Source organism: Labeo rohita, chromosome 16 (assembly GCF_022985175.1).
Source record: "Labeo rohita strain BAU-BD-2019 chromosome 16, IGBB_LRoh.1.0, whole genome shotgun sequence".
NCBI lineage: Eukaryota > Metazoa > Chordata > Actinopteri > Cypriniformes > Cyprinidae > Labeo > Labeo rohita.
In genome coordinates, this window is record NC_066884.1 from 21,184,459 (window position 1) to 21,211,927 (window position 27,469).

General features: G+C 35.4%; 2 protein-coding genes and 1 long non-coding RNA gene across 8 annotated transcripts in view; 2 read left to right on the plus strand and 1 right to left on the minus strand.

The window, feature by feature from the left end:
- The window catches only part of LOC127178101 (uncharacterized), a 27,008-nt gene extending 25,468 nt beyond the window's left edge, over window positions 1-1,540 (minus strand). For both annotated transcript variants that reach the window (XR_007829302.1, XR_007829303.1), the window contains exon 1: window positions 1,407-1,540. This is a non-coding gene — a long non-coding RNA (uncharacterized LOC127178101). The remainder of the gene's footprint in view (window positions 1-1,406) is intronic.
- Window positions 1-3,808, plus strand: part of LOC127178098 (RIIa domain-containing protein 1) — a 5,659-nt gene extending 1,851 nt beyond the window's left edge. Inside the window, exons 7-11 of one of the 5 annotated variants that reach the window (XM_051130759.1) lie at window positions 99-1,344; window positions 1,879-2,015; window positions 2,198-2,274; window positions 2,368-2,414; window positions 3,710-3,808. In XM_051130759.1, the coding sequence (XP_050986716.1) occupies window positions 1,935-2,015; window positions 2,198-2,274; window positions 2,368-2,414; window positions 3,710-3,774 (270 nt within the window). In that variant the 5' untranslated portion in view covers window positions 99-1,344; window positions 1,879-1,934 and the 3' untranslated portion in view covers window positions 3,775-3,808. Of the gene's footprint in view, window positions 1-98; window positions 1,345-1,396; window positions 1,478-1,512; window positions 1,634-1,878; window positions 2,016-2,197; window positions 2,275-2,367; window positions 2,415-3,709 lie in introns of those variants that run through there. The other 4 variants (XM_051130757.1, XM_051130758.1, XM_051130755.1 and 1 more) reach the window with 4 other exon arrangements.
- An 870-nt stretch (window positions 3,809-4,678) lies between these two features.
- otoa (otoancorin) lies at window positions 4,679-26,951 on the plus strand. The gene is made up of 30 exons (XM_051130563.1): window positions 4,679-4,736; window positions 5,870-5,960; window positions 6,086-6,204; window positions 7,586-7,607; window positions 8,057-8,093; window positions 8,212-8,341; window positions 10,224-10,292; window positions 10,460-10,650; window positions 10,784-10,932; window positions 11,006-11,077; window positions 11,406-11,521; window positions 11,675-11,817; window positions 13,942-14,050; window positions 14,143-14,361; window positions 14,442-14,603; window positions 14,697-14,837; window positions 14,923-14,978; window positions 16,008-16,128; window positions 16,238-16,356; window positions 16,490-16,625; window positions 19,067-19,260; window positions 19,543-19,633; window positions 21,192-21,357; window positions 21,506-21,684; window positions 21,799-21,951; window positions 22,324-22,466; window positions 22,592-22,728; window positions 22,835-22,932; window positions 25,964-26,174; window positions 26,314-26,951. The coding sequence occupies exons 2-30, from the start codon at window positions 5,906-5,908 to the stop codon at window positions 26,391-26,393; spliced, it is 3,618 nt and encodes a 1,205-aa protein (XP_050986520.1). The 5' UTR covers window positions 4,679-4,736; window positions 5,870-5,905; the 3' UTR covers window positions 26,394-26,951.
- The last annotated feature ends 518 nt before the right edge of the window (window positions 26,952-27,469 follow it).

Sequence of the window (27,469 nt, forward strand, 5' to 3'; positions counted from 1 at the left end):
AGAATAGTAATAAGAATAATAGTAGTCCTTATTTCGTTGTTGGTCGAGGTTATGGAACCACAGACTGCGAAAATAATGCACTATTTTCTATTTTCTAGCACTGCAAAACATGCTCCTGTTGAAGAAAACCAGCCTGGTTTAGGAGAATTAGCCTGAACAGGCAACTTCAATTGCCCTTGAAACAATAACATGGCGTGGAGTCATGAGAACACATTATCCTATGAAGTAACACATATTATTTTATTATATTATATTATATTTTAATTATATTATATTATATTATATTATATAGTCCAAAACTGGGATTTTTCACAGTTTGTATCACTCCGCTTGTCTGTGTTTGCCAGTTTTAATACTGGGGAGATTTTTTCATTGATTCTTGGTTACGCTGATGACAGGCGAGGGTTCTGTATTGAATGTATTTTTGTTTAAACAAGGTACTAAATCCTTCATTCATTTGCTTAAGTTACTTAATATTACTCAATCATTGTATAAAACCAATATAACAATATCATGCTTTTGATGTTGCCACAGAACACACAACAGAGTATGTGGGAGTGGAACAACATCAAATTCCTCTCCTTGCTCAATAACTTACAAAGGTGTTTCACTTCAACTACAAATTTCCTATTTCTCACTGGTTAGAGAAATACAGACACACTAAGTGACACCAGCAGTGAATTATCAGAGTTTTACTAGGCTAAATAATATTTAGTTATAATATAATAGGTACAGCAGTGATTATATTATATAGTAGAGTATTATTATATTATATTATATTATATTATATTATATTATATTATATTATATTATATTATATTATATTATAAAGGCTAATAAAACTTTATAACTTTGTATCTCCTGCATGAATTTACAATCTCTGTTACATGTTGTGTTTTACACAAAGTTACCATAAGAGGTCACTGTCTACAAATCATTACATGTACTTGTCTGTTAGCTTAGCCTTGTATCTGTTAGCCTAGTTTATTTTTGGCTGTAAATCCTGTTTGCTTGTAGTTCTGGACACTCTTTGGGCTTTTCTTTTTTATTTCAGGTTTTCCCATCTTTGTATCTCTTATATCATCTTTATTTTTTTGGATAATTCTGAAAACTGCCATTAAACTTTGGGCATGACTATTAAGTTTTTGAATCTGTCGAGTCATTAGCAAGTCAAAACGGAAATGCCAACACTCGGATTTGTGAACATTTGTTTGAACAAGAGGTGCTTTCAAGATTCAAGAACATTTCTCTGAATTGACGAAAAAAAATATTTCGCCGTTGGATTAACTGTATGTTAGATATAACCAAGCGACCTTGAGTGAACTGGAGAAGGACTCAGAAAATGTAACGTTAACTGGAAAATAACTAAGAAATATAGCTTTGAAAACAAATAGAATATCACTTACCGGTGGGCAACAGCCTTACATGCCATCTGTCTCGCTTTGTATCCGATAGATCGAATGACATAACTACTTCAGTGAGTTTACCAAGTCACCATATGTTACTGTTATAGTTGCGGCTTATTTATTGCCATGACGCGTTGCTAAATGGAATAAATGATATCATCATTTCATCATAAATGATATCATGCAACGGGGCTCACTGAGAATTAAGTTCACAGAGCCCACAAACGGTGATTAATTGTTTGTTTATTATTTATTTATTTGCATACAACTGCAGCCAATTTAAACAATTAGCATAATCAAGTTTAAAAAATAAACAAGTTAAAACAAAATCTAATAATAGAAAAACTGTATAGTACAATCAAAACATACAACAATAGAAAGCTAAAAAATAGATAATTTTATATATGTTTTTTAACTGCTTTGGGTCAGTGGATCTGTCTGATAAAAGCATACTAAAGTGTATGTTGCTTAGCAACAGAAGCATGACGCACGTCAACATCAGGTGCTTGGAAACAACAGCGTGCTGTGATGGCGGAGAGAAACACTCTGGAGAAACTCGATTTCGGCGCTTTAAGTCCCGAGCAGCAGGAGAAACTGCATCAATTCAAGGTATTTCATTTTCTTCAGGTGGAAGTTAAGAGTCTGCAGATTTTGTTGCCGCTGGATAAAGTCCCACTAACCTCGTAACTCTAAAGAACATTAGAGATATAGCCTGATATTGATCAAATAAATTGTATGGGAAATGTGATTTCTTTTTTAAAGACTCAAATTGTGTATGATTTCACATACAGGTCAAGACCCGGATAGCTAATGAAAAATATTTAAGGTCTCATCCAGAGGTGGAGATGTTACTGAGTGACTTCTTAAGGTCAGTCTTTATGTTTTTTTGTTAATCAAGGTCACACAATCACACTTTTTTTATTCATCCATACTCTCTCACTCACTCTTTCTCTCTTTACAGGGATGTATTTCTGAAAAGGCCTAAAGATATTCGTGAATTTGCAGCAGGTAAATTTGTATGGGGCACATTTGCAGTTTTTTAGGTACACTTGGTACAATCTTCTGATAACGAGCTTTACATTTAGCATGTAAATATTCTACTTCTCAGAAAAATATGTGAACTGGGTCCATTAAACCAGTCATAAGGGTCAATGATTGGAAATTGGGATTTGTGCATCATCTGAAAGATGAATAATTAAGCTTGTTAGGACTTGTTAGCTTTGTTAGGACAGGACAATATTTGGCAGAGATCCAACTATTTAAAAAACTGAAATCTGGGGGTGCAAAAAAATCTAAATATTGATAAAATCCCATTTGAATGAAGATCTTAGCAATGCATATTACTAATCAAAAATTAAGTTTTGATATAATTATGGTAGGGAATTTACAAAATATCCTTATGGAACATGATCTTTACTTCATTTCCTAATGATTTTTGGCAGAAAAGTAAAAAATAAATCATTTTGACCAATACAATGTATTTTTAGCTATTGCTATAAATGAAGAGTTCAGATGCAAAAGCCTCTAAATCCGTCAGACGTATTTTTTAAAAATAAGCATTTCTTTCTGGCTACTTTGTATAGATTTCTATGTATAAGTTCTGGTACTTTTTCAAGCAACTGCTGAAAACCCATCTCTTTCGACACTACTTGACTTAAAAAAAAAAAAAAAAAAAAATTCCTTTTCTACTCTTTTCCCTTTCTAGCTTGTACTTAATTGAACAATGCCTGTTATATGGTATTTTGAGCACCTCGTAGGTCGTTTTGCTTCTTTAGGACAAATCGCTTGATGTATTCCCCACCTGTAAGTCGCTTTGGATAAAAGCGTCTGCTAAATGAATAAATGTAAACGTAAATGTAAATGTACTTTTGATTGGGCAGAGGCTGGAATTTAGCGAGTATGAAGAAGAAGTATTTGATGGACGTATTCTATGTGTCAGGAGCATTCACTCTGTATCATTATCTCATTTTTGACCGAGATGGCTTTTAGCTGGTTTTGCATCTGAGCTCTTCAAATATAGTAGTCAACATTTGAAGTGGATCAAAAAAAGTTACTCAAAGTTGTCCTAAGACAAGAACAGGTATTCTTTTTAGTTTTAGGATAAATTTAATGAAAGGTTTTGATCCACTTCAATTGTTGACTACTGTATACCTGTGCGACTTAAGACTGTTTTTGTAATCCGGGGTCACATATTATTGAGCTAATGTTACAATATAAATTGAGCTCAATAATAATAATAATGTGTACTTGTATGTGTGAAATTACACTCTTAAATTAAAGCCAACATCTCGTTTTGTTTCCAGATCATTTCAGTGACCCAGGACTGCCAAAGAAAATCCATGCGCAAATGAATATCCAAAATAAGTGAAAACTGTAAAGTGTTTTTTAATAAAAGCAAAGAAAAATGATACAACGTGTGTCTGGTGTGATTCTTCCGTATACATAGTAACTGTGTTTAAAAGCATCATTGTTGTACGTATTCATTATCAGCAACAATTAGTGTGTGAGTATCATGGGAGAGGACAGTCCAAGCTTGTTTGCTAAACGAGTCCACAGAGACAAAAGGTGAAATAAGATGAACTGAACAGGTCTTTCTGTTCTTTAAATATTCCTGAACATACTGGGGCTGGCTCTAATTATTTACTTATTATTTCTATTATATTTTATAGCATGGACTGCTTAGAACATTTCAAGATACTTGTTTCCATTCAGTTTTTTTCATGGATTTATCCTTAATTTGCTGTTTTTAACATTTGGCTATTCATTTACAATTTCTTTTCTTTTCTTTTTCTTTTTCTTTTTTTTTTTTTTAAGTTTCACTGCCCAAGGGCAAACCATTGTACGAGTGACATGTTTCTTTTTTGGACTTAACAAGTCACCAGAGACCTAATAAGTTACTGCTCATTCTCATAGAAACATCTAATTATCCTCTTAATGTAACATCTGGCTTTAGTACAGTACATCAAACTCATTAACCCCTATACCAACATAATTTAGCAGGTACTTGAAAGGCAGTCAGATATGTTCCATCTAACATTTCAAATAACAATCTCAACTGCTGTAAGAAAAGTCTTGTGGCTTTATATGTTACATTTTTATCAGTTTTTAAATTTAAGAGTGCAAGATAATAGAAAGTCTTGTTCCCACAAAACCACATATTTAGTTTCATATAGATGACACACCTGCACAGATGGTTTCCCATATTCTGTGCTGGGCGGAGTTTAGAGGACATGAGAGAGGAAAACCCATGTTAAAATGAACCCAGTGTGCACCTGTTGAACAGACTGTCAGCTGCAGTGTACTGGTGTCATCTCAAGATCATTGCTCACAGTGAGTACCTCCATGACATTGTTTACTGTGTGTTGTTAAAAGTCCTGGTTACTAGTTTCTTGCTTCAGCTTTTTTCTCTCTATAATGTTTGCATAGGATTAAAAACTGAGTTTTATATTAATGTTGCTGATCCTTTAAATGTAATAATATTTATGTATCTTTTTAAATTTATTAAGAGCAAAGCTCATGAATTGAAACAGGAATAGAATCTTATTTTAATATCTGATCGTCGTTCATTATCATCTATAGGAACATCTGTTAAAATGTGTTTACTAAAGAGTTTGTAAAAGGTGGTGACATCAGAATCGATTGATCTATTTGTACTTGCTGTAACACCCTAAAATGATGTCAGCTGAGGTAACTTAATGTAAAAGATATGTATTTACCATGGTTCATTTACTTTGAGGGAGACTCATAACAGAAGAAATTGTGTGCCCTGTTTGTCCATTGACAATGTTCTTTGGAGCGACATAATACCGCAGGGCCAAAAAAAAAAAAAAAAATCTATTCAAATAGAAGGAAACCCAATCATCAGTTAAACTGTACAGAGTTGCTTTGTCATACAGCGACGCTAGGTCAGAAATAAAAGCTGTTTTTGTCTAGCTGTATTCCAGGGAGAGCGATTTCACACAGGCAGTATCCTAGCACTCATCCCAAACCCTCACAGGTAGATGAAGGGAACGATAGGCGGTATATGTGAGTCGGTTGGCATACCTACAAAAACCATAGTGACAGAAACATAAGATGCAAGTTTATGCAACTACAACATAAATATGGTATGTTTCTGGGTTTGGCAGTAGAAATTTGTGTATTTTATTGCTATTCAAACATCATGCCTGTATATATTTGACATGTTGATTTGAGTATCTACTGTTTCATTTTTTCTCTTCCATTTTTAAATGCAAAGTTTTTGTACCATATGCAAACACTGATTCAATTGAATGGAACTGTCTAGCGTGTCATCAGATATGTCTGTACTGTCCGCATGTAATGCCAGACAATGCCATTTCAGATAATAAAGTAGCTACTGCTGTATTTACAGATAAGCATGACATAATATGGTTATTTATAACGTCTGTGTGTATTCATTGTAGTGTGATGAATTTATTGAAATCCATATTGAATATCCATAGAGCCCCATCAAGAGAAAGAGAACAGGGAACAGCAAGATGGGGTTATTTGGAGAGGCTTTGATCCTCTCTTTTCTAGTCCAGTGGACTACAGGTAACTGGTTTAATAGTATGTTTACTTTTTAATTTTATAATTAAATAGAAGAGATAGAGTTTTGTGAAGCTTCTTGGAGTACAATGAACTAAAATGTTACTAATTTCAATATAAATGTTCTGTAGGTTCTGTGCTGTTAGAATTTACAGTAATGTCCCAGGATATGATGGACGTGCCAGTTAACCAGTCAGCAATAAGCTTTCCGAGACCACCTGCAGACTTCAGGGAAATGGCCAAGAAACTGGTAACTTACATCATCATTCGTTATACTGAAAATACAGGGATGTGTCAGGATAAATAAGTTGTTTCTTCAACAAGTGAAATACTATTTTTGAATCATAATTTCTCTGAACCAACAATGCAGTAATTTCCATAACATTAAGTGGAAATTACTTTTTTGCTACTTTATTGGTAGCATATTAAGTATCCTAAACAGAGACAATAATATTTTTACACTTTTTAAAGATTTTTTTTTAAAATACTTGATTAGGAAAAACTTGAAGTAAAATGCTCAGTTTTGATTTTTCTTGGTTTCCTTTACACAGAATATTAATTTTAATAGCTCTCATTTTAAAATAAGTCAACATAAAATGACTTGTGTAAAAATTAGTAAAAATATTTTTTTGTTGTTTATTTAAGTCTGTTTTTAAGATCATGTTAAAAAAAATAATTAATATATAAATAATTGGAACACTTTATTTTAATATGTCCTTGTTACATGTTACATATACTTACTATTATAATAACAATTAATTTAGCGTAATTACATGCATAACTACATTAAAAAAAAAGTTAATCAAGACAAACTTTAGGTTGGCTTAAGAAAGCCTAGCCTGAAAGTTTAAAGCAGCTGTAAAAGCTTGAAGTTTTAAACTTTATATAGATAGATTAGATTATTAGCATGTTGTCAGCATGATTAGAATGTAGTTAGCATGTTTCTAATATTTTTCTAGCATGTTTAGCATGTTGCTAGCATGATTAACATGTTGTTAGCATGTTTCTGGCATGACTAGCAAGTTACTAGCATGATTAGCATTTTTCTAGCATTATTAGCAAGTTACTAGCATACCTTCAGAACATTTGTCAGATTCAAGCATTCATTGGCTCATAGTATAAATGTAGTAAATTAATACTGCTCAGTACTTTAATGTATAATTACACTATAACAAGGACACCTTAATATAAAGTGTAACCAAATAATTCATATATTTATTATGGATTTTCATATTTAAATATTGAAAGGCTGGGTCTGATACAAGGTTAAAACAACATTCGAATAAAAGGCATTTGAAAAATACAAACATAAAAAGTACAAAAAAAGTTGTAAAAGTAATAGTGGTTGTAAAAAAGTAGTAAAAACTACTTTTTCATCCAAAATTCATATTAAAAATAAAGAAAAAAGTAATAAGGTAATACAAATCTATTTCTGGGTCATATGTAAGATTAAACTATCATTAAAATATAAACTCATTCCTAAGTAGTTGATTTTTAGCATTGTTCACCAGTCATTACTCCCTCATACATTTATATGCGTCTATGTAAGTCTCATTCAGAACAAATTTGATTTTTTGTTTTACATTGCTTTGTAATCAATATTTACATTTCCTTTTTTTTTTTTTTGACAGATGAGCACATGCTTCCACAGAGGTAAAATTTCTACAGCTACATTTGTCATCATATCAATAATCATATTATATCAATCATATCAAAATGACTTATGTGTTGCACCTGTGTTTAATGTAATAAATGAAGGGAGCTATACTGCATAAACCATAAGCAAATACAAGTGCCCAAGGAAGCAGTGTAGGATATATTTGCATATTACATCTGAAAGAAAAAAAAATGTTCCATTCGAGCGCTGCCACGCCCTGGACATTTATTAAGACCAATCACAATCTACTAAACGTCCATCTTAAATGTAAAGATATTCTGAAGTCAGATGACAATTGTTCCATAGCTCCTTATAGTTATAGTTCCATTATTAAGAACCAGCAAATGTTTGTTCCTGTTTTTTTTCAGTGATAAAGAAAGAGTGTTTGTGTTTCTCAGTCATGCGTTGTGTTTTTTTGTTAAATTATGCGGTTGTATTGTTTCAGGTTTCCAGGTGCCTGTAATGAACAATTCACTGAACAGGTAAACGTCCATTCAGCTAATGTATAGAGGAACTATATGCCAGGTGTATATTTGAATACTAATGATCACATTTCATTGCATGGAAAACTATACTACAGTTTCTTTGTTTATCTCTCAGCTCATATGGACACATGATGGAGAGCCCCATCTCTATTTTTCCAGAACTTCTCTCCTCACTCCCTCAATCTTTCCCCTCTCACTCCAGCCTGTCGTCCAATGAATCGACAGGAGAACAGTACACAGCCTGGGTAACTCAATATCCCAAACACATGCATATATTTACCTATAGTAGGGGTGGGCGATATGACCAAAATCTTATATCACTATGTGAGTCATTTTATTTCATGGTAATGATATACATCACAATATAGTTATTTTTGCTTTAAATAAGGTCTTTATGATATCCACATTTTTGATGCCATGTAAACTGCATAATTTTTGTCACAAAAAACTTTAATATCACAATGTTATTTTTATAAAAATAACTCAAGCTCACTGAAGACAAGTAAACAGTCAGCGATTAAATAAGAATAAGAAACTAATTACAAGCAATAGTACAAGAAAACACAGTCACATTCTTACTCCTAACTCGTCACATATTGACGCTATGCAGTGTCTTCCATTGCTTTAAATAAGAAACTTTTGACATCAATATGCTGACGCAAAAGGCATTGGGAATTTTATCGTCATGATTAAATTAAGTACAAATTGGGTAATGATTTTGCCATTACTGCATATTTGTTGGGTTGTGTGTGTGTGTGTTTTTTTTTTAATGTAAACAGTCAAAACATTTTTTTTTTTACATTACACTATATACACATTTATGAGAAGGTTACCCAACCCCTGCCCCTAAATCTAACCATGTGTCAATATAAAACTCAGTATACAACAGGCAGATACAACTACAGTCACAATTTATTTAAAAAGTATCAAAACTTCCGATGCAAAACGATTGATTTCTGAGAGGAACAGACGCGATCACCATCTCTAGATTACAGCAGATGCTGTAAAACTCATCCTGTTCACAAATTTAACTTAATTAAATTTTTTCCTGTGCACAAATTTAAAAATTGCCACCAGAAGAAGCATTACATCAGCTTTGGTTGTGTAATGCCACTGGCTCTTGTGTGCCTTGTGACCGACTGTGTCATGCATTAAGATACTCATTAAGATTTCGGTGGACATTTTTACTACTTTTTGGTCAGTTTTTTCAATAAATACCTGTCACTGTACTTTTATTTGCCTTATATTTTTGCAAATGCATGCAAACCATTAAATGCAACGCATACAAACAACTAAAAGCAATGGAGGACCCTGCACGTACAAAAGTGATGTTAAAAGGGTACCCTGAGTGTCAAAAAGTGACACCAGGGGGTCCTGACCAAGTGTCAATATGTGACGAGTTCGGAGTGAGAATGTGTTGAAAAAAAAAAAAAAAAAACTACAGTAGAACAAATAAATAAGAAATGCTCTCCAATATACAGTTGTACATGTGTTTTTTTTTCTCAGTGGTTTGCGTTTTATTAAGACCTAAATGACTGTGTTTTTGATAATACTTGCAAACACGGGCATAGAAAACCATAACCGTGATCGAGACGATAGTTCATCCTTAACTTATAGCTACCTGTGGGTTTCCAAATGACTTCTCTTGTTGTTAAAGTAAAATGATTATTTTCTATGGACTAACTCTAACCCAGGGGTGCCCAGCCCTGTTCCTGGAGATCTACTTTCCTGCAGTGTTTAGTTCCAACCCTAATCAAACACACCTGTCTGTAATTATCAAGTGCTCCTTCAGATCCTAATTAGCTGGTTCAGGTGTGTTTGGTCAGGTTGGAGCTGAACTCTGCAGGAAGGTCATTCTCCAGGACCAGGGTTGAGCATCCCTGCTCTAACCCAAAGCTGAACCCCAATCCAACAATACAACTTTTTCCACTTTTAATATGAATAAATTATTATTAGGCTCTTTGTAAACCATTCGCAGGGTTCTTCCAGATTTAGTTAAGTGCTTGGGACCTTGTTTGGGAAATGTTTGTGCTTGCATACAATAAAAGCTATACAGGAGAGACCCATATATCTTTATTCTGTCTTTATTTTATGTTCATCCTGATGGGAAATCTACAATAAATTTAGAACTTTGCTGAGAAGATGCAGAACTGCACCAACATGGGCCATATGATTGATCTCATGAAGAATAGTACGGTTAGTACTGGACTATCAGAAAAAAAGAATAATAATATATTTTTGCTCACTTTTATCTGTGTGGTGTTCTCAGTCTTCGTAGAACTGAGGTACTTTGGAGGCAAAATGGCATCAACACCCCTTTTTTCCATTCTCTCTCTTTCTTTTTCACATTTACACATACTCAGGAAGGCCCTCGTTGTTTCATGCGGGCATTCATGGCTCCTCTTTCCTGGATGATCATCATGCAGAATGGAACAGAACTCAACAAAGAAGATCTAACGAAGTTTTTATGGGTGGCTAAACCCTTCTTAGAAACAATGCCTCCATCTAGCTTTATGCTGCCAGCATTTTCACAAAGCTCTCATCTGGCTGAAATGTGAGCAGATTACTTTTTTATTAAACTCAAGTGACTGAACATACAGAGAATCCTTACCATAGTCCTCGATTTTAAAGTAAAATTTGATTTCCTTGTTTGGGTCTGCTGTCTCTTCCCCCTCATTATGCTAAAGGATGAAGACGTTCGGTGAGGTGTTCAGCGTTCTGTCTGAGGGACAGAGAAATGCAATTATAGAGTGGGTCAAAGAGAGAGTTGCACAAAATGAATTTAACTGCCTTCTGAAACCACCTGCCATCAGCAACCTGCTGCAAAAACCTAACAGTAAGTTTTGCTCGAGCTTTTATCATGAAAACAGACATGCAGACAAATAATCTATTTCTCTTGACTAATCTAGAAGATGCTTCATCAGTCGAGGCAGTGATGAGTGCACCAAGAGCTCCAGGGAATCCACATCTAGTGATGAATGGTAAATTGGAAAGAAGTGGATAAAATAACTGAAAAATAAATAAGTAAATTGGCGAACTGAAATGGAGTGGCAAAGTGAGGGTAGAGAGGAAGCATGAAGTATGAGCTAATTTAGTTCCCCCAAAACAGCGGGTACTTCTGCTAATAGTTCTAGGAACTATGAAAAGAAAACTCCGGTGTGAAAACCCCTCATGTGGTGGAACTGCAATGATGCAGTGGATTATAAACAGAAGAGTGAAGAAAGAGGAAAACCAAAGATAAACATTTTGAGTTCAATGTTAGTTTTTTTAGTGCTTTGTTAAACATTCAAATGTTTTTTTTTTTTTCAGCAACCCCTCAATGTCCCTCTAAAATGCCCTGGCTAAAGGCTAATGTGTTGAAAATGATGGGGCCTTTCCTATCTCGTCTGTCTTTAGAGGAAGCAAAAACCATCCCTAAAGAACAGGTCAGTGTCTGTGATATGATATACAAACCAGTGCCATTATTTATTTGTGTGTTGTTCCATTGCCTTTGTGTCTCAGAGCATACCATACTAACATAATAACTAAATCCCAAACCACCTAAATCCAATGACTATAGTAATCTTGCTCTTTCTCAGCTTTGTGAGTTTTTCAGGACTCCAGATTTCTCTCCATCATTTCAAAATGTTAGTGGAATACAGCCCAACCTTGGACGAACATTTTTTCAACGCTTGAAGCAAGAGTGTTCCAGCAGCGACAATTTCACTTACTACATGGACAGGTCAATATTTGCATCATTAGTGTGTGTCTAGTACATGTGTTTGGTAAATTATATTCAGGTTAACCGCAGTAATAATTCCTCTCGAAGCCTGTTGCCACTTAAAAATAAACAATGAGTGATTAAAAATACACATTAAGCCACATAGGGAGACAGAGTCACACTGTGAGAAATAAAGTTGCAATTATAAGAAATGAAGTCACAATTTTAAAATTTACATGAAGTTCCAAACGTAGGTTCGGGAGGAGCCTTATCATTCAGTTCTGTCAATCATCATTACGAGCCTCTCACTACGAGCAGCTCTCATTGCACCGTCCCAGCCTCAGTTCTTCTGTCATCCCTCCACCTCCCCTTCTTCTTCTCTATTTCTGTTATTCTCCCTCTAGGTAATACCGCAATGAGGGGTTGAACTCTGCGCTCAAGCTGAGCCTCGAGTTTGAGCCTCCATTAAGAACAGCAAGCCAAGTTTGTTTAACATTGCCCATCAGGACTAGATGGGCAGGCGAACTCGCAAAACATGCATTACAATATAGAAAGTCACATTGTGTGATGTAAAGTCTCATTTTTAAGATATAATTTCACAGTGTGAAATGTAATAAGTCGTAATTATAAGAAACTATTTTCAAGATTACAAAAAATAAAGTCACAGACCTAAAGTTACACTTATGAAAAACAATTGGGAGACATGAAGTATAAAGTAGCGGTTTGTAAAAACAAAGTTGCATTTACAAACAAAGTCATATTTGTAAGATATAAAATAACAATTGTGAATTTTAAAGTAACATAAATTGTAAAGTCACAATTGTTTAAAATAGAGTTGCAAATTTCATTTTAAATCAAATTTAAATTCATGTCCCAGTCACATTTTCTTGGTTAAACAAACATTACTTACGCTATCAGAAAGAAAAAGAATTTTAAGGATCATCGGTCCTCAAAGCTCAGTAAATATTAGTCACAGACAGAGATTTACTTTAGATTTCACCAAGCTGATTACTTACAGTTTCCGTGCCATTTTAAGTCTTATTTTGACATAACAAAAAAAAAAAAAAAAAACACATCGGATGCTAAGTTCACTTTTTCATGTTGTTTAAACATTAATGTGTGTTGGCAGTGTATGTACAAATCTACCCTATAATGATAAAAATTCATGCAGTGGTTTTTAATTAATCTGCAAAAATAATATCCCCTTTTTCAAATCGAGCCGTTCTCAGATGCCTGTCAGTGTGCCGTCACACCGACAGAGGCCGCTCCCACGATAGTTGATTGACATGAGCGTCTTACCTCAGATCAGCTGTAACAGTCCAGTAACTTTCCTTGTTTTGATGCCAAAGCAGGGATGTAATTAGACAAGAATATCTCCGATTGAGCGATTGAGGTGTTGTGTTGCTGGATGTAATAATGAACATAGTGGTCTTCATTTACTCCCGACATCTGAGCAGCTGAAGATGCAGTAGATTACATTTGTTTGTGAATGGAATGCGCCTCCCGATTTACATATATCCGTCTATGTTCGCGCAAATTATTCATGATCCAGCTTCACTTACAGCAAAAGTGTGTATAAGCGTTTTTTTAATGAATCTTTGCAATCGCCTTTCCTTATAATGTGGTAGTTAGGAAGTTTAGCGGCTAAACACGGCTAAATGCGGCTAAAGTAAACAAGATCGTCATTCCACAGAGAGAAGAAAGGGGCGGGGTGAGCAGAGCTCATTTGCATTTAAAGGAACAACCCCTTAGAATGAGATGATTTTTGCTAAGCTCGTTTTGACAAGGTAAAAAGGGTGTTGTTTTAAAAAACCATTGAGAATTTTTAATCAAAGTATATTAGAGACTTTTCATTAAGACCCTAAAGAATCATATCAACATGTGGAAAATGGGCATCCGATGACCCCTTTAAGGGCTCTGTTAAAAACTCAATGGGCTCAGAAGCGAGAAAGATGCGGACTCCCAGTAACTTTACCTGCTGGTGTCGTTTTTGTTTTGTTTTGTTTTGTTTTTTCAGAAAAACGAGTGATTTATGCACTTTTTAATGTTATGTATCACTGGCATTGTTTTATTTTTGTACTACATTTGAGAACAACTTCAAATCATATTCACTTCCGTTTCATCAATTGCTTCCTGTTTTCACAGGCTGGGCTCTCTGGCTTGTTTCTTTGATGGTGCACCTTCTCTGAATCTGAATCTTAGTAGAAAACTGCTGTCTCAGATTGATAACTGTAACAACCCTGAAATAGAAAAGGTTAGAACTTCCACTTTCTGGAATCACTGTTGCTCCCAAAATTCCGTAGCATAATTGTAATGTTTCTTTCATTCCACTCAACCCTCCCTCAGGTGAAAAGACAGCTAGTACAGAACATTCTGAAAGATGACAGTTCTTCCTCTCCTGAGATTCTGAATTCTCTGGGATCCGCCGTCTCTGTGCTTCCTCTTTCTAAGCTGTCCCGCTTCACCCCTGAGGAACTGAACAACACCCTGACCAGCTTGAGTCAGGTCAACTGGAGCCCAGCTCAAGCGAAGACTCTTGCTAAGAAACTGTTGGAATCTGCTAAGGTTAGCTTTTCTACCTATAGAGCTGAGTTTTGTTTCCTAATTACCAATTTATTGTTTCACAAGAATGTTTTCTTTTGTAGAATATAAGTGGTGAGAAGCTGTTGTCTCTGGGTACAATGGTAAGAGGGGTGGCCAGTTCCCTTCTCAAGAACGTGAAGGCAGAAGGGCTGCTGGGGAATGAATCTCTGAAAAATATGAGTGAGAAGATGTCCTCCCTACAAAGAACAGCGCTACTGGAAGCGGTAAGAATGACGTGTTAATTCAGAAAGAGATGAAAAAGCTTCCACAAATATGATGAATCAGTGAAATCCCTTCTGCTTTCATCAAATTCTCAGTTCCGTCGTGATGTAAATGCATCTGAACTGGTGAAGGGGTTGCCAGATTCTCTCCTCTCTTCTGTGTCTCTGTCCACACTGGAGAAAGCAAACCTCAGCTCTGTGGATCAGCTGCAGGGACGCGGCTGGACTCGTGCTCAAGTAAACACACTAGATAGTAATATAAAAATCCAAATTCATTGTTCCTCCATCAATTTTTCTCTAATTTTCTTATTTTTCTCTGTAGTCTGCTTTCCTTTTGAAGAATATTTTGGGTAATAAGATCAACCTTGGCCAATTACGGTGAGACCCTATATGACTGCAACATAATACAGCTACGCTATACTTTATGTAGACATTGAAGAATCTTATTTTAATAAGAGAGATAAGATTAAATAATAGAGAACCAGTATTGATACTGGTACTAATTTAACGACACTATTAACTAACCATACTGATACAAAAAAATTAACTTGTGAGCAGAATTACATCTTAATAAAAATAATGTTGTCTGCATAAAAGGTTGGAAAAAACACTAGTAATCATACACATGCCAACTTTGTAAACGGTTACAAAGAAAAACGCTAAACAACTTAGAATCACACACTACTTTCGAGACTTTCAAGTCACTCGGCTAAAACTAACTTGAAATGTGTGCCTTGTTGCTGGAAGATGTGTGACAAATTAAAATAATTGGCTAAAAATGTTCTAAAATTGGCTTAAAATATTAACATAATTGACTGGATGGAATCACATTCACACAGATTCTGCAGACTGGCTTTGACTTTCAACAACTAGTTTTCAGTTGTCCAGACTGCAAATTGGGACAAAACTCTATGCAAAAGTTATGTAGTGTACTGCAGTTTTAAAGGGTTAGTTCACCCAAAAATGAAAATTCTGTCATTAATTACTCACTCTCATGATGTTCCACACCCATAAGACCTTCGCTCATCTTCGCAACACAAATGAAGACTTTTTTGATGAAATTAGAGAGTTTTATGACTCTGCATAGATAGGATACTTTCTGTGCGCAAAGAAAACAAAGAGAAGAAATTGTACAACGTATTCTCGTAGCTTCATAACTGATGTCACATGGAATATTTTAACAATATCCTTACTACCTTTCTTGAACGTGGTAGTTGCTGTCTATAGAGGATCAGAAAGCTCTTGAATTTCATCAAAAATGTCTTAATTTGTGTTCCGAAGATGAACAAAGGTTTTACAGGTTTGGAATAACATGAGGGTGAGTGATTAATGACAGACTTTTCATTTGTGGGTGAACTATCGCTTTAAGACGAAGTATCCTGACAAAGTTCACTGTGTTTTCAACAGGAAGCTGGGTCAGGCTGTACAGGGTGTCACGTGTGAAATGATTGAAAAAATCAATCGAACTGATGCTTTGGAAATGGCACAGACACTTAACAAATCCTGTGTGTGGCTCTCGAGGGTTCAGGTAAACATCACATATTCACACATTTTTCAACACACCTTCTTTCATCAGCTGAGCTCTGCCACTTTATCATAATCAAATCTACAAAAAAAGTCTCTTTTTTCATTTTTAGATTCGCTGTGCAGCTCAGAAACTCTTTGCGAGTCTGGAGGAACAGAGACCAGGATATTTCAGTGACATTAAAAACTCTGAGCTCCAGGCCATCCCGGCTATGCTGCTCATCTATCTACCGTAAGCCCAGAACAGTGCTGTATATGCATAATTAACATAAATGTAAAAGTTAAATGCATTCAAACTGAATTTAACTTACGTTAACTTAAGTTTTCTTTACTTGTCCCCTCTCACACTATCCATACTGACACAGAGTGGAGAAGATTCAAAACCTGTCCGATGCTGTGTGTCCTGCCTTCATGGAGAAGATGAAGGAAGCCAACCTGTCCTCTCTACCAAACAGCTCTCCAGCACGCAACGCACTTACCAAAAGAGCCATCGGCTGCTTGGTAATATGTCCATACACATTCACAGGCTTTTCATCTCCTGTCCAAAAAACCCACACACATCTTCGCAACCCATTTCAGTTCTATAATGTGACACATTTCTGAGTAAAATAGAATATTTAACAAGAAAAAATGCAGGGTAAGATTTATCCATCATGGACTGATTGGATGGTTTGCATTACATACCAGAATGCAATCAGATTTAATAGGCGTCTCACTACACTTTTCATTCCAATGACTTTCATTCAAATGCAAATACAGCAGACAGGAAACGCACGCTCATGCAAATGCTGCTCTCCAAACTGATATGTCACAGCATGACCTCTTATCTGAATTAAAACAATGCAAACTTTTAATCTGCAGCACATGAGGAGTAGATTGTGGAGTGATTTTTTTTTTCATTTTGCATATCATATGTTGAAATATGACAGCAGAATATAACTTCATATTACGACCATTACAGTGTATTGTGGGAATGGCACCTTTTCAACTTTTAAAAACCTGTAACCCTTGATTTTTTTAGTACTCTCTGTTTTACGCATTTGCATTTCACTGCTCTGTGTTTCATTGATTTTTTTACGCAGATATACACTAGTTGATGTGTCTGACCTTTGTGCATGGGATTGTAATTTTTGCAGCATCGTTTGCAGCATCTCATGCGTGACCCAGAGTTCTAAAAACAAGTTAAAAGTTAAACTTTTGTCTCTAGACCTTGTGTGTTTTTTTTCATTCCACTGCCCTAAGTCACACATTTTTGCTTTTAGAAAAGCACACAAGGAACTTTTTTAAAGGAATAGTTCACCCAAGAATGAAAATTCTGTCATTAATTATTCACCCTAATCTCGTTCCAAATCCATAATAACTTTGTTCATCTTCTGCTTTCTGACCCTGCATAGACAGCAATGTAACTAAAACGTTCAAGGCCCAGAAAGGTAGTAAGAACATTGTTGAAATAGTCCATATGACAGCATTGGTTCAACCGCAATATTATGAAGCTATGAGTATACTTTTTGTGTGTAAAGAAAACAAAATTAACAACTTTATTTAACAATTTCTTTTCTTCTGTTTCAGTCTTGATGTGCGCTCACGAGAGTATCGCGGCATATGCGTGTGGTGCTGTCTGTATATTCAGTTTAAAATAAGTAAGGCTGGGCAAAAAAATTAATGTCTTGAACATGTCAGCTGCATTGCTGTCTATGCAGGGTCAGAAAGCTATCAGATTTCATCAAAAATATCTTAATGTGTATTTCAAAAATGAATGAAGGTTTAACAAGTTTGGAACGACAAGAGGGTGAGTAATTAATGACAGAATTTTCATTTTTGGGTGAACTATCCTATTAAAGGAGAAACAAAAATTCACATATAATGTACTCACCCCCTTGTCATCCAAGATGTTCATGTCTTTCTTTCTTCAGTCGTAAAGAAATTATGTTTTTTGAGGAAAACATTTCAGCATTTTTCTCCATATAATGGACTGATATGGTGCCCCGATTTTGAACTTCCAAAATGCAGTTGAAGTGCGGTTTCAAACGATCCCAAATGCGGTTGTAAATGATCCCAGCCGAGAAAGAAGGGTCTTATCTAGCAAAACGATTTGTTATCTTCATAAAAATAATACAATTTATATACTTTTTAATACCAAAAGCTTGTCTTGTCTAACTCTGCCTGGACTTTTTTTGTTCCGCTGTTTTACCTTTTTTTGTTAAGGGTGTTTGATGATCTTTGCATGTTCACTTTGCAAAGACTATGTCGGTACTTCTGCAGCGATGTAGGATGATTTTGAAATTATTTTTGAAGTTGAGGGAGAAAATACGATTGGAGTTTTTCGACATACCCTAACTGTCTTGAGTCAGAATACACAGAGTTCAGGGAGAGAAAGGCAAGACGTGCGTTTGAGATTAAAAAGTAACTAATTTGTATTTTTTTAATGAAAATAACTGATCGTTTCACTAGATAAGACCCTTCTTCCTCGGCTGGGATCATTTACAGCCGCATTTGGGATTGTTTGAAGCTGCATTTAAACCGCATTTTGGAAGTTCAAAATCGGGGCACCATGTCAGTCCATTATATGGAAAAAATGCAGAAATGTTTTCCTCAAAAAACATAATTTCTTTACGACTGAAGAAAGAAATACATGAACATCTTGGATGACAAGGGGTGAGTACATTATATGTGAATCTTTGTTTTAAAAGTGGACTTCTCCTTTAACATGACAGTGTTTTAAAAATGCATCGGTCATACACAAGACGCTGCAAAGTCAGTCATGTCCAACTACTGAATGTTTACATGGAAAAAACAATGGAAAAGCTTTACCGTAGAATACAAAATGGCTGATGCTTAACATTATCCAGTAGACAATGCAGACCATGTGACTTCAGTGGAAAAACAAAGGGATTTTCCTGTTGGGAACTGCAGGCACTAATCTGTATCCTGTATCTTTGCAGAAGGGGAACGTGTCTGATCTATCTGCGGCAGATGTTTTGACTCTAGGCCCTCTGGTGTGTGAATTAGACCCAGCCTGGATGTCCTCTCTGAACTCCGCGGCTCTGAACTCCACCCTGCAGGCTCTCGCATCCTGTCAGTATATCCAGCAACAGCACAGAGAACATCTGTTCAGGCTGCTTACAACCACCTATGGGTAACAGCATGTGCAAACTCACATACAACCACAATGGGTTCATACAACCCACAGTCTTACACATAACCTCTGCAGACCTCAGATCCCACATCAATGTTTTTTTAGTTGTTTCATCGTTAAACAGACTGTGGCTGCTCTGGCTTCAGAACAAGAGCATTTTAAACATTTGAAAAATTCTTTATATTAAACAGCCTTGAGTCAAGCAGCTTTAAAACCTGTGCTGGAATTAGACATTTTCCATTTCTGTTAATGATGTTAATGACATTTGTCTTTTCTTTCAAGGGATCCTGCTTCCTGGTCAGAGGAAGATATGAGGGTGCTTGGGCCACTTTTGTTACTTAATGACACTGCTGTTGAAAAACTGCCATCCAAAGTAAGAATCTTAGCAATGCTGTTGACCAGTAGATTATGAAAAAGTAGGATTCAATTTTTAAATGTACATATATGTAAAATGAATGTAATTAATGTTTAAATAAAAACAACAATAAATAATAAATGATTATTATAATTATTACATTTGTATTAATATGTAATTACTATATAATTTTAAATAATAATTATAATGTAATTATATATTATAACAATAATTATAAATGTTAGTATTATTAAAGGAAACCCCGAGTATTATGATTTGTATGACTTAATAGAACGTAAGTTATGTCTCTTACTGAAATACAGTTGAAGTCAAAAGTTTACATACACCTTGCAGAATCTGCAAAATGATAATTATTTGACCAAAATAAAAGCGATCATACAAATATGTTATTTTTTATTTAGTACTGACCTGAATAAGATATTTCACATGAAAGATGTTCACATAGTCATATCCACAAGAGAAAATAGTATAAGTATATAGTATAAAAAATACCTGTTCAAAAGTTTACATATTGGTTCTTAATATGGGGTTGTTACCTGGATGATTTTTTTTTTTTTTTTTCAGTTTAGTGATAGTTGTTCATGAGTCCCACAGGTCCCACAAGTTCTTTGGTTTTTCAGCATTTTTGTGTATTTGAACCCTTTCCAACAATGAGTGTATGATTTTCCATCTTTTCACACTGAGGACAGTTGAGGGACTCATATGCAACTATTACAGAAGGCTCAAAAGCTCACTGATGCTTCAGAAGGAAAAACGCATTAAGGGCCATGGGGTGTAAACTTTTGAACAGAATGAATGTGTACACTTTTCTTATTTTGCCTAAATATCATATATTTTTTTTCATTTAGTACTGCACTTCAGAAGCTACAGAACATACTTACATGTTTTCCAGAAGACAGAATAAGTTAAATTTACCCTGATCTTCAAATTCAAAAAGTTTTCACCTCCAGGCTCTTAATGCATTGTGTTTCCTTCTGGTGTATAAGTGAGCAATTGAACCTCCTGTAATAGTTGCATATGAGTCCCTCAGTTGTCCTCAGTGTGAAAGGATGGATCTCAGAATCATAGAGTCATTGTTGGAAAGGGTTCAAATACACAAAAATGTTGAAAAAAAATTTGTAATTTGTGACCAGAAGGATTTTTGTGAAGAACAACGGGCAGTTTAACTATTCAGGAAAAACAAGAGACAAAAAACAGCTGTGGATCATTCAGGCAACAACACAGTATTAAGAATCAAGGGGGTGTAAACTTTTGAACAGGGTCATTTTTATAAATTCAACTATTTTTACTCTGGTGGACTATATGTAAACATTTTTTATGTGAAATGTCTTATTCAGGTCAGTACTAAATAAAAAATAACATGCATTTTGTATGATCCCTCTTAATTTGGTAAAATAATGAACATTTTGCAGATACTGCAAGGTGTATGTAAACTTTTGACTTCAACTGTATATATGGTTATGGATGTGTTATTTTTTATAACTGACAGGCTATTTTTCTTAACATTTTTACACGGTTACAATTTTACATACTTCTGCTCATATGTATATTGCAGAGCTGGATAATGTTATACCTGTCAGATCTGATGGACAGTTTGCCCGGTCAGCCTGCAGTTCTTCCTCCAAAGGAGTTCCGCACTTGGTTTGATCTCTCTGCACTTCGCCGCAAACTTTTTGAGCTCAAAACAAGTACCACACTACAAAGCCGCAGGAAGCGAGAATGTATGTGTGCCAGAGAGTACATATGGAAGTAAAACAATATCTTTTTGAAACCAGACAGCTATATGTTCTCAAATAACCAATAGTGAAGATATTAATGATCTTTCTATCTAAAAATATGCCCTCTGTCCTGATTTTCTCTTTTTGATAGTGGCATCAGAGCCCACGATCACTTATATTGAGGACCTCAAACAGGGGAATGTATACTGGACTCCCTCACAGTTCAGTAAAATGACTGTGCAGACTTTTAAAGATGCTGTGCCAACACTGGGACAAATAGCCAACTACACCACAGAACAACTGACTGCACTCAAAGCAAAAATTCTGGAGGTGCATACACACACCAGAAGTTTTAAATGCTAATATATGTACAACATCAGAATCTAAGAAAATATTTACAGCTTGACTTCAGTGGTTAAAGACAATTTCTGTTTTATATGGCAGACATGGGGGAGTGTTTCCATGTTGAACGAGTCCCAGATTGCTGATTTGGGCTGCATCTGCCAAAGCTTCAGTACTGAAGAGCTGGGCAATCTCAGCATTGCCTCACTGGACACTCTTGAGACACTGACCACCTGCAGCTTTACCCAGACACAGGTAAAACAACACAAACACACACATTTAGTCACCAAACAGCATCTAGAATTTGTATATAAAACGTGGTTAAAAACATAAGAACGTTCATGTGATACTGAAGACTGGAGTAATGATGCTGAAAATTCAGCTTTGCCATCACAGGAATAAATATTTTCAAATTAAATTTTTTTTGAAATTGTAAGAATATTTCACAAATATTCTTTTTTTGATCAAATAAATCCAGTCTTGGTGAGCATTAGACTTCTTTCAAAACATTTAAAAAACATACCAACCCTGAACATTTCAATGTTTTTTTCTTTGGTTTTAGCTTAAATATACACTTGTCTATTAACATTATACAAAATCAAATACTTAAAGTGATGAATTCTGCAGAGGACAGCTATCTGGCAGGCTTATGAAAAGGCGTCTGGAATCAGCATTGCTGGACTAGGAAAGCTGGAGATGGTGGGACTGGGACAGTTTATCTGTGGTCTACAACCTAGCCAGATCGATCAGCTCAATTCCTCCAGCTTCAGGTTAGACATACTTCCACATTTTTGGTTATATTCTCATGTTTAAGTACACTAAAGCGCAAAAAAACTAATGCCATATACAGACCTGGTCAATAAATGTGATTTTCTATGATATGTTTGTTTCTCAGGGAGGCGGCAGATGTGGTGGGTCGTGCTCCTTGTCCTCCGAACATTAGGGATCGTCTGAAGGAAAAGGCAGTGGCCGCATTTGGAAAACCAGAAACCTGGACTGAAGCTCAAGTCAGCATTATGGGCAACATTATTGGTGAGATACACTAACAGAAACTAAGTGATATGCTGTTGAATATTTACACGTGACTTGTTCAGGCTTAAAATGTGAGAGCTGTTTTTGTCATTGAACGTCCACCTAGCTGGTCTAAGTGCTGTTGAGCTGGGAGGTCTAAATTCAACCGTTCTGCCATTCATTCAGCCATCCGCCATCCCTCTCATACCCTCGGATCGCTTAGCTGTAAGTTTACTCTAATTTGCAAACTTTGTTTTTATTTCTTGACGTTATTGTTGCATATCTTATTTTTGACCACCCCGAAAAAGAAAATTAATGTAATAATTAATCTCTCATCATGCCATCCCATGTACAGTTGAAGTCAAAAGTTTACATACACCTTCTTGCAGAATATGCAAAATGTTAATTATTTACCAAAATAAGAGGGATCATACAAAATGCATGTTACAAAATGCAGTATTGATTCTTAATACAGGATTGTTACCTGACTGATCCACAGCTGTGTTTTTTTTTAGTGATAGTTGTTTATGAGTCCCTTGTTTGTCCTTGACAGTCATTATAGAAGGTTCAAACGCTCACTGATGCTACAAAAGGAAACATGATGCATTAAGTGCCGGCTGATATATGTAAACTTCTGTCTTTAACTGTATATAACTTACTTCCTTCTGTGGAACACAAACAAAGATCTTTAGAAAAATAATCCATGTAAGTCAAAGGTAAAAAAGGAACAAACACAAAGGTCATCCATAAGATCCCATAAATCATTGTCTTTTGAAGTGAAACAATATTTTGTGTGAGAAATGATGTGGAAGCACAAAGGGAACTTCAGTTCTCGCACGAGTTTCACAACGAGCTGAAAGTTGGACGGAAGTTTAAAATATTAGTATTTTTCTCTCACACACACCTATTGTTTCATTTAAAAAGATATTGATTCATCAACTGCTTTGGAGATCCTGTACTCTAGCATTATATGAACTCGCAGAGAGGGATTATTTTATTAAACGATTAGTTAAATTCCAGATAAAAATTTTCTGATTTGCTCAACCCCATTTGCTCAACCCCATTTCATCCAAGATGTTCATGTCTTTCTTTCTTCAGTCGCAAAGAAATGAAATTTTTTAAGTGAAAACATTCCACGATTTTGGAGTTGAAGGTCCAAATTGCAGTTTCAATGCAGCTTCACAGCGCTCTGAATGATCCCAGGCGAGAAATAACGGTCTTAACTAGCGAAACAATTGGACATTTTCCAAAAAAATTAGAATAAAAATTATATACTTTTTAACCACAAATCCTTGTCTTGCAACAGCCATCCTCACGTATTACATAGTCATGTTGGAAAGGTGACATAGGAGGGAGTACCGACCCAGTGTTTACGAAGCGAAAGATGTCGGATGATTTAGAAGTTAGAGGAGAAAATAAGATGGAGATGGAGCCCTACCCTACCTTTTTGAACTGGAGTACACAGACGAACAACTAATCATGGGTGACCTTTCCAACGTGATTACGTAATGTGCGAAGTCATAGACACTAGGGGTGGGAGAAAAAATCGATTCTCCGATGCATCACGATTCTCTCTTCAACGATTCACAATCAATTCTGAGTTTTTTGGGGTTTTTTTCCGCATGTGGCACATGTGCACACTAGAGACGTGGCGGGCTTCATTGCACAGAATTTGCGCTGTAAGAAGCGGCTTTCACACTGAACGCGGAAAGCGTTCTATTTCTATAAGCGTTCTATAACTATTTTAAACTTTTTATGCAGCTTAGGCGTGCACTTTGGTCGATGCAGAAACAAGCCGTCCTCAGGCGGCACAAGCAATTGCAATGAATGGGTTTCACAGCGCAGTGCTTTCTGCGGTCGGAGTGAAAGCATGTGGGTTAAATGCACTTTCTCATTTTCAAATACTTTTATACAAAATTGATGTTCACACAGTCACACATGTTTTCAGAGCAGGACAAAACATTTGATATATCGAAATAGATCTGTGCATTAGTGTGAATACAGTCTGTTAAAGCTGCCACTGTCTATGATCTCATCAGTAATAATCAAACGGCAATAATACTGAGGAAAAAAGAAAAACCCATAACTATTGTCTGAAAACTTTCAGATACTTATACACTGTAAAAAATAAAAAACACAATTTGTTGAGTCGTCTTAAAATAATTTGTTACCCCGCTGCCTTAAAATTTTAAATTCAGTCAACTAAAATAAGTTGTACTAACAACTTAGATATTTGTGTTTGCTAAACTTAACAGATGGGTAAGTAACCCAGCTGCCTTAAAATTTTAAGTTGATTCAACTCAAATATCTAAGTTGTCACTTAGTATAATTTAACATTTCAAGTTGAATAAACTTTTTTTGAGTTGACTGAACTTAAAATTTTAAGGCAGTCAGGTTACAAATTATTTTAAGTTGACTCAACAAATTGTTTTTTACAGTGTAGAACACTTATTTTAAATAAGTGACTGTTTTAAAAAGTAGCCTGTTTATATAATTAAAGAAAATAAAGTTTGCACAAAATAAATTTGATATAAAATTTTTATCAAAATGTAGACAAGTGCAAAAATATTGAAAACTGAGAATGTGATGCATAGTGATATTGAGTTGATAATGAAAATTGGAATTGAATTGAATCATTAAAACCAGTGAAGATTCACACCCCTACTTTTAAGATGGCAGTACTGACACACAGAAATTCCAACTATAAACTAGAAGAATTATTTGGGGAAAAATGTAGATCAAGAATCGTTCTGGAATCGGATCGTGACTCCCAGAATCGGAATCAGATCGTGAAGTGCCTGAAGATTCCCACCCCTAATAGACGCGCATCACAGAGCTAGTGCAAGATGAGGATTTGTGGTTAAAAAGTATAAAAACTTGAAAAATGACCGATCGTTTTGCTAGACAAGACCCTTGGAATCCCTGGAATCCCCTTGGCTTTGAAGCTGCATTGAAACTGCAATTTGGGCTTTCATCCGATTGATCCTCATTGACGTCCTCTATATGGAGAAAAATACTGGAATATCGACTGAAGAAAGAAAGACGTGAAAATCTTGGATGACATGAGAGTAAATAAATTTTCTAGAAACTTTGATTCTGGAAATGAACTAATCCTTTAATCTCAGTTTGTGTTCATCTTAAAAAAAAAAAAGAAAATCATACATGTGGGATGGCATGATTAATTTTGGTTGGAGGATCCCTTTAATTGAGTTGCTTTGAAAACAAAGAAAAAGTGACTCTTGTCAATTGTGTTCAGGCACTGTCAGTCAGCCAGTTGAAGGCTTTGGGTCCTGACAATGCTGCGGCCGTAACAGAGGCTCAGCGTGCAGGCCTGAAGGTCGATCAAAGGGCTGCACTGGATGAAGCTGTGGGACTGAAAACTGCACGTGCTGAAGTCCCCGCTGTAAACTCCACCGGAATCTCCAATCCAGGCTCTGGTGGATCAGCCCCATTGCCACTAAAAGGAGGTAAGTGTTCTTACTATTTGGTAATAGTAACCCACAAATTACTATTAATAATCTCATTGTCATCCAGATTTTTTTTAAAAATTCTACTAAATGATAATTATTTAAAAACAAATTTACAAATTGTCTCTTCCTACTCCAGGTGCAGCAGTAGAAAGCATGGCAGGATTTGTCCTCCTCATGCAGGCCATTGCGCTGCTGTTGTTTGGATACGTTCTGTAAGGAGCAGATGCTATGTGTCAGATGGCAGATTCAGATGCTGATGTATGATCAACCAGCAAACAAATAGATTTAAGAAATGTTATAATTGCTTTATTTCAAAACTATATTTAAAACTATATTTGAAAGTCACTGATTGCACATTTAAACTTTAGACTAAAGCCAAAGATGGTGAGATGGTGGTTTGATAAAATTTGGGTCTAGCCCATCTTTAATTAATTAAATGTATTTTAGAGAGAAATTATATTTGACTATACTGCTATTTAGCTATTTTCAAATGCAGATCTATTATTCTATGAGAGACTTTAAACACTGTGTATACTTCATTAAAAATGTAGTTTTGTTATGTTATTTAATTCCAGTTAAATGTTTGCATTAGAAGTTGTGTAATCATTTATACGCAAACAAAAGGGTTATTAAAGGTCTGTAGAGAAAATATGTGTGAGATTTGAATAGTCAAACATTGTTATCAGTAATTTAATTCCAGTTAAATGTTTGTATTAGAAGTTGTGTAATCATTTATACGCAAACGTAAGGGTTAATAAAGGTCTGTAGAGAAAATATGTGTGAGATTTGATTAGTCAAACATGAGACTTTCACACCCTCATGCGGTGAAACAGACTCAGACTGGTTAGATTCTGATGACGTTAGGTTCGTGCCAACCTTCAGTCAGGTGCACAAGCCATGTAATTTGTCTCAACTAATTTGTCTGTCTCGTGTTGTCGCATAAAGGGGAAGTTAGGAAAATTATTCAAAAAGGCTACTACAGCTCATTTATCGTCTAAGAGTTAAGCTAAAATGGAAATGCATTTGGTCTCCCAAACACTCAAATGCCTTGCAAATGCAGTGTACACTAGAAATTAATACTTTTATTCAGCAAGGAAACATTAAATTGATCAAACGTGACAGTAAGACACATCCAAGATGTTCATGTCTTTCTTTCTTTAGTCGTAAAGAAATTGCTTTTTGAGGAAAACATTTCAGCATTTTCTCCATGTAATAACTGATATGGTGCTCCGATTTTGAACTTCCAAAATGCAGTTTAAATGCGGCTTCAAACGATCCCAAATGCGGTTGTA